The sequence below is a fragment of the Orycteropus afer genome, unplaced genomic scaffold (genome assembly GCF_000298275.1).
Source record: "Orycteropus afer afer isolate SDZICR_OR568_19922 unplaced genomic scaffold, OryAfe1.0 scaffold00069, whole genome shotgun sequence".
In the NCBI taxonomy this organism is placed as follows: domain Eukaryota; kingdom Metazoa; phylum Chordata; class Mammalia; order Tubulidentata; family Orycteropodidae; genus Orycteropus; species Orycteropus afer.
This window is the reverse complement of record NW_006921656.1, coordinates 2160493-2167737: the sequence shown is the minus strand read 5'-3', so window position 1 is coordinate 2167737 and position 7245 is coordinate 2160493. Positions and strand designations below refer to the sequence as shown.

At 52.3% G+C, this 7245-nt stretch overlaps 1 protein-coding gene across 1 annotated transcript; it reads left to right on the top strand.

Moving 5' to 3' along the window:
- Positions 1–456: 456 nt before the first annotated feature.
- Positions 457–3100, top strand: CHRAC1 (chromatin accessibility complex subunit 1). Its single transcript, XM_007940532.1, has 3 exons — positions 457–603; positions 2295–2421; positions 2976–3100. The coding sequence occupies exons 1-3, from the start codon at positions 457–459 to the stop codon at positions 3098–3100; spliced, it is 399 nt and encodes a 132-aa protein (XP_007938723.1).
- Positions 3101–7245: the final 4145 nt, after the last annotated feature.

Here is a 7245-nt window from a genome sequence, read left to right as displayed (position 1 = left end):
GACTGCACACTCCTCGGGGACAGGCACAGGACTGGTCCCAGTATTCTCAACGCTCAGCGCAGGGTTCAGCGGACTAAGAGCGATCGCAAGGAGGTGACACGCCCTTCCGGCTATTTACTGCCTAAGGTGAGGGAGCGCGGACCCAGTAAGTGACATGACCTCCTGGAAAGTCCCGGGCTGACGTAACGGCGTCGACGCGCACTACTGACACAATAAATTCTAGCGCAGGCGCAAAAGCGCCGAGTGTGCACGACATCACGGGGCTCGTAGTCCCCGCCTGAAGGGCCGCCCCACCTCTCGGCCGCGCCTCCGAACACTACAACTCCCACGGGGCAGCGGGATTCCGCCTCCCAGGCACCAACTTTGTTTGCTGGCTGCCTCGCGGCGGGAGTCGGCGGTGGTGTGCTCGCGATTGGGCCCGCCGCGGCTGCCGCCCGCGGGGCAGGGGGTGGCGAGATGGCGGACGTGGTCGGCGGCAAAGAGAAGGGCGGGGAGCAGCGACTGGTGTCGCTGCCCCTGTCCCGCATCCGGGTCATCATGAAGAGTTCCCCCGAGGTATCCAGCATTAACCAGGAGGCGCTGGTGCTCACGGCCAAAGCCACGGTGAGGCAGGCAGCGTGCGGGGAGGAGTAAATGAGGGCCTGGGGTGCCGCCGCCCTCAACCGTCGGGCCCCGCCCAGCTGGGCCGTCGCCACACTGTCCAGTCCTCTACGGCCTGCGCGCCGCCGTTCCCCTGCGCAGGCTCGCGCGTGCGCGCGCGCGCCACCACGGCCGACGCGCGCTCTCCCTCGTTGCGCCCCGCCCACCGCCGTCACATCCTCCCTTGAGTGCTTTCCCGCCCCCGCGCAGCGCCCCTCACTTCCCGCCGCGCTCGCTCCCTTCTACCTCCGCCCACCTGCTCATCGCTCCGCCCTTCGCGTCTGGCGTCACTCCCACCCTCCCTCGCGCGCCCGTCCTCTGCGCACCTCTTGGCTGCTCGCACCCAGCTTCTTTGCCGCCCCGCCCATCGCGCATCGCCTCACTCCCTGCGTACTGCGTTGCTCTCGCGCGCACTCGCAGTGCTTGGCGTCCCCTCTTGCGTCGTGCGTCTCTGCTGCTCTGCCCACCGCGCGAAGTCCCGCCTCTCGCGTGCTGCGTCGCTCCCGCCCTAGTTCTCTGGGGTCTGCGTTTCCTCTACCCACGCTTCTCTAGCCGGGTGGTGCAACCCTCGCTCTTTTTTCGGTTGTCTTTCGTGGTTCTGAGGCCCCAGGAGCGCTGTCGTCGTCTTCCCCATAACAGGGCGCAGACGGGTGGGCCTTCCGCAGATAGCGTAGCTGCGCATCCGAGTGGTGGTTGGGGAAAGCAAATGAAGTGTGTATCATTTAACCTCTTCATTCATGGAATCCAGAGGAATCGGATAGCGCCAGAGCTGTGCTTCCTCCCGCTTCCCGCGCCCAATCTCACCGCCCCTCTCCTTGGTTCAAGTAAAAAGGGAACCGAGTTACAGCTTGCGCTGGTCCCTTCGTAGGTGTAAAGTGGATGACTTTTTTTTTGGCCTTTAGTCGTAGGCCAGATGCAAGCTGGCACAGTTCCCCACGTCCCTGCGACTTGTTGGGGACCGCACGGTTCTTGCCCGCTGTATGCTTGAGCTGTGCCTTCTTCGGGCACAGGAAAAATTTGAGCATTCAGCGAGGATGTCGGCCAGTTGTTTTGCTGTGTGCAGTTTCGTTCAGTGAGTATTAGAGAACTAGGCACCAAGACCCTGATTAAGCTCTCACTAACCGAGCTGGCTGGATCACACCAACTCGAGAGGCCGGGCCAGGCGGAGGAGTCCATGTCGGTGGCCCGCAGAGGGCATGTGTGCAGGTCGGGAAGACCTTGGTGTGGTTTGGTCTGAGGTGAGCCACCCTGGAAAGAGTGCACTCCGACAGGAGAAATGTGCCCGAGCCTAACGGAATCGGCTCGTTTTTCAGAGGTCCTTCCACATGGATGAGTCATGGTTTCTTCTCATTTCTGAAGTTAGAAATCTACAATCAGTCTCTGGGAAATGCCTGCTTTCCCACCAACTTTGATCAGGCCTTGCTCTCTCCAAGAGCTCGTGTTCCTGTCCCCCGGTGATTTCCTGGGATTCAATGTAGAAACCGTCTCAGGCTGAACCACTGAACACCCGGGCCCAGCTGCCTTTCCAACTGCCTTCACTGCCAGGGAAACGGGATCACATGCAGTCACCTAAATGTGATGTAACTGAACATACCTAGCTCTCTGATCGGATTTTGGAGCCTGGCTTTGATTGGCCTTTCCACGTTTTGTTTTAGGAGCTCTTTGTTCAGTATCTAGCCACCTACTCCTACAAACATGGCAGCGGGAAAGAAAAGAGAGCGCTGACCTACAGCGACCTGTCGGACACTGTAGAGGAGTCAGAAACTTTTCAGTTTCTTGCAGGTACTTTGAAAGCTGAGTAAAACAGGCTTAGTAACTTACTGCGTGCTTTCCGCTCTGCTTTCCCCAGGTGCCAAAGTGGACCATGACCTGGCACGCACAGACACTTTTGACTTCCTTTCTTTGAATGTGTTTTGTAATGTGGGTCCCGTAAAACAGTAGTGAAGCCAACAAACTGCACTAGAGCGTTTGGCTGACGGGTGGGTGCCCCTCAGGTCTGCTCTGCTGTTGAAGGGAATCTCCGAGCTGATCGCCTTGGCCCCGGAACCAGCAGCACCGTGGGCTTTGTGGAACAGGGCCGTGGCTAAGGACAGTGTAAGGTCTCAGGCTGGGCAGGACCCCTCCCGATCCTTCCAGCGCAGAAGCACTGGTTGCTGTCAGCGGATCAGGAGGTCACGCTAGATTCTCTGGGACTTCGCCCAGAAGTGTAACCTGAATTCTGTCGTCTTTAGAACCGGTTCTAGAGGTCAAGGCAGGAATGAGTTCGTTTTGAAATTTGTATCAGTGTACCCCAGGGTTGTCCTAACCCATTGCTAACTACGCTTTCTGTTTTTAAGATATATTACCAAAGAAGATTTTAGCCAGTAAATACCTGAAAATGCTTAAGGAGGAGAAGGGGGAGGTCAAGGAGAGAGAGGATGACAACAGTGACGAGTGTGACGATGACGAAGCTGAATCCTAACAACCAAGAAGCGCTTCTACCGCCCACCTGGCGAGCCCTGTGGACCAGCAGCCTTGCTTCAAAGCCAGCACGACTGCGGGACTTGGGTCTCCTCAGAGCCTTCCTGGAGGCGGGACCTCCCCGCTAAGGCACAGCCTCGCGCGCAGCCCCACCCCCAGGAGCCCTGTCAGGCCCACGCTGCCGTGCGACCCGAGAAGGCGCTGCCCGTGCAGCGAGCCGCCGCCCGTTGCTCTGCGTCAGCTCTGAGCTGCAGAGGCGGAGAGCTGTGCTCAGCGTCTTACTTTCCATTTTCAAGAGTCTCTAGATAGGAGTTGTAGAAATTCATTTGTGTATATTTTGAAGCTAGGTCCAGCTAGTTCCGGTTTTAGCTGAATGTACTTTGTGGCCAGGATGTCACATTTGAGGTTTTGTATTTCAAGGAAATGTTTCTTACTCTGTCCAATTGTTTTTTTTTTTTTTTTAACTGTAAAAGAATACAGTTTTCCTTTGGTGTTAAAAACTCTGTCTATATTTTGACAGTAAAATGTCGATGGGACTAGTTGGGGAGGCCGGTATTGTGGTAGTGCTTGCTACCCGTAACTTTGTAAGATTTAAAAACAAGCGTTCTTAAAATGCTTGAGAAAAATTCCAAGTCAGAGTTACCAAATCAAATATGAAAAGTATTAACTGTGCATAAGTTTATCATAAGCATATGCTTCTTAAAAACATTTTGTATATTGACTCTGTTCCTCATCTTAGTTGAATTTTTTACACTAGCACTATCAAAACGGCAGTTCATCACCACCCCACCTGCCCCAGCACTCCCTCATGTAATGAAACCCTCCCCAGCAGGCCCCTTCCGCAGGGCTCTGCACACCTTCTCTGGAAAGGACTAGTAGTGACTGACTCAGCCTTGGCGGCTGTCTGTGGCAGCTGCTAGGCTGTGCATCACAGTCTGAAAGTAGCCGTGGACGACTCAGGGTGAGCATTGCTGTGTGCCAATAAAAATTTACTTCTCAGCACTGGACTTGGACTTACGTGTAATTTTCATGTCATGAAATCGGGGTTTTTTCCAACCATTTAAAAATGTGCAAACCATTCTCAGCTCGCAGGCCATACGAGGCCACGTGGACTGGATTTGGCAGACAGCTCCTCAGTGACCAACCCACCCCTGCCTTTCCAGAACACCAGGTGAATGGAGCCCCAGTCCATACCGTTTGTACTCAGTGTGATGCGTGTGAGGTTCCTCCGTGTTGTTGCAAGTGTGAGGGATCATTTCTCCTTACTGCTGAGTAATGTTCGCTGTGTGGATAGACTGTTTCTCACTCCTCAGTAAACAGATGATTCCCTGCTTGAGTTGTGGGGAGGTATTGTGTGAACATAGGGTTTCGTTTCACTGGGGTGAGATCCCTGTGGCAGACTGCCTGTCGAGGTTTATAAGAAGGGCCAAACTGGTCAGAGCGGCGGCACCATTTTGCCCCCCGCCCGCACCGGACGGGGCTGCTCTGTGCTGTGTCCTGGGCAGCACTTGTTTCCGATTTTTGTTTCCTTGACCATTTTGGCCATTCCACAGGGTGTGGGCTTCAGTTGCCATTTCTCTAACGCTGCTGCTGTCTGTCCGTCTCCACTGGCCGGTGGAACGTGCTGCCGTTTGTCCGTCTTCGCTGGCCGGTGGAACGTGCTGCCGTTTGTCCGTCTTTGCTGGCTGGTGGAGTGTCCAGAGTGTTGCCCCATTGTTTGTTCTGAACATGAGTGCTTTGTCAAATTTGCAGATTTTTTTCCCGTCCGTGGCTTGTCTTTTCACTCTCTGATGGCATTTTTTGAAGAGCAGAAGCTCTCTTACCTTTGAAGACATCTAGTTTGATCAATTTTTTTTCCTCTAATGGAGCACGCTTTTCGTGTCCTATCTAAAAACTCATCACCAAGCCAAAGTCACAAAGATGTCTTTGTGTATCTGTATCTTAAATGCTGTGCGTGGCCTCCGTGTCTGTGCCTCCAGCAACGTGATTCTGTTTAAGAATCCTCGGAGGAAAGCCTAACTGGTTGTTAACGTGCAACAAGCTACTGCCCTTGAGCCACCAGAAGCCCTTGTGCTCTGTCCCTGAGCTGTGCCCTTCTCCCTGAACCGCGCACTGGAGCACTTCTCTAGCTTCCTAACCGGTTCTCTCCGTCTCTGACAGTCTCTCTTCCCATGGCAGGCACTGTCACTGGATTATCAAAACGGTTTAGGAAGATGAAACTCCTGATCAGAAGTGTTAAAGACGGCTGATACTCTAGTAGCCTGGGGGCTGTTCTCTGTGCACTGTGTACGGTCTCGTCGAATACCTACAACTTGCTTCCTAAGTTTCTACCTTTTGCAGAAGGAGTGGACGCTCGGGTGAAGGAGCACGTCCAGGCACAGCTACAAGTGTTGGGGCTGGCGTCCCACCCCGCCTAAAACTCTCCTCTTGGGGCCATGTGGCTTCACAGGAGTGCACATTCCCTGTTGTCTATGGGACTGATTCCTGACTTGGCAATCAACGCCCTTGACACTGAGTTCAGGGGACTTTATTTCCTGCATTGACCCTTTGGCTGGTCTCTTCGTCCATACAGAGCATGAACATCCAGGGTGCAGTCTCCAGCTAACAAACAAAAACCACGGGCATTGAGTTGATTCCGCATCAGCGACCCTGTGGGACAGAGTAGAACTGCCCCGGAGGGCTGCCAAGGCCATAATCGTTACAGAAGACTGCCTCATCTTTCTTCTGTGGAGCAGCTGGTGGGCTTCCACCTGCTGACCTTTTGGTTAGTAGCCCGGTGCTTAACCACCGTGCCAACAGGGCCCTTTATCCTGCAGTTAAAACAAAAACCAAATCCATTGCCATTGAGTCGATTCCAGCTCATAGTGGCCCCTATAAGGTTTCTAAGGCTGTGAATCATGGAAGACTGCCCCTTCTGTGGAACAGCTGGCAGCCTTGAACCACTGACATCTTGGTCAGCAATGCAGTGCCTTAGCCGCAGTGCCATCAGAGCTCCGGTTAAGGAGCTGTTACTCTCTGGCATCCTTTCCTAATTTGCACAGCGCTTACCATCCACTGCTTTTCAATTCAGGTCTTTCCAATTAGATCATGAGTGCCTTCTGCCCTGTAAATGTTTAGGAAGCCATGAGAAGACATCAAGATCATCAGTAAGGATATTGTTGCGAATCCCACTGTCAGCGTGGACTTCTCTTCATCTCTCGTCAGTTTCTCTACCTTTTTTTCTAGTTTTGACTAGTATTCCACAGGGCCAGTGGACCACAGAGGTGTTTTGTGGTTTTGGATACTAAGAAGTAAGAAGTACAGAGTCCAATGTTATATATACATTTACCACAATTTTAAAAAAGTACAGGGTCCCCCAGAAACATTAAGGAAAGAAAAGAAAAAACAACTACCGAATTCCACCACTTGTCCATCAGTTTGTTGTACTGTGGTGGTTTGGGTTGTGTGTTGTGAGGCTGGATGCTATGCCACCAGTATTTCAAATACCAGCAGGGTCACCCGGGGGGGACAGATTTCAGTGGAACTTCAAGACTAAGACAGACTGGGAAGAAGAACAGAGCTATTCACTTCTGAAAAAAAAAATTGGCCAGTGAAAACCTTATGAACCGCAGTGAACACTGTCTCATATATTACTAGAAAACTTTATGAATTGCCCTGAAACATTGTCTGATATAGGGCCATAAGATGAGCCTCTCAGGTCAGAAGGCACTCAAAATAGGACTGCAGAAGAGCTGGCTCCTCAAAGAGGAGTCCACCTTAGTGATGTAGATGGAGTCAAACTTTCAAGACCTCCATTTGCTGATCGGGCACAACACAAAATGGGAAGAAACAGCTGCAAACATCCATTAATAATTAGAAGTGGAATGTATGAAGTATGAACCTAGAAAAATCGGCAGTTGTCAAAATATGAAACACATAAAGACTGATATGCCACCCCAGGCATTGGTGAGCTGAAATGGACAGGTATTGGCCATTTTGAATCAGACAGTCTTATGGTCTACCATGCTGGGAATGACAAATTGAAGAGGAATGGTGTGGCATTCATCGTCAAAAAGCAAGATCTGTGCTGAAGTGATAAGAGAATATCCATATGCCTACAAGAAAGACCAGTTAATGTGGCTACTATTTGAATTTACACCCCAACAC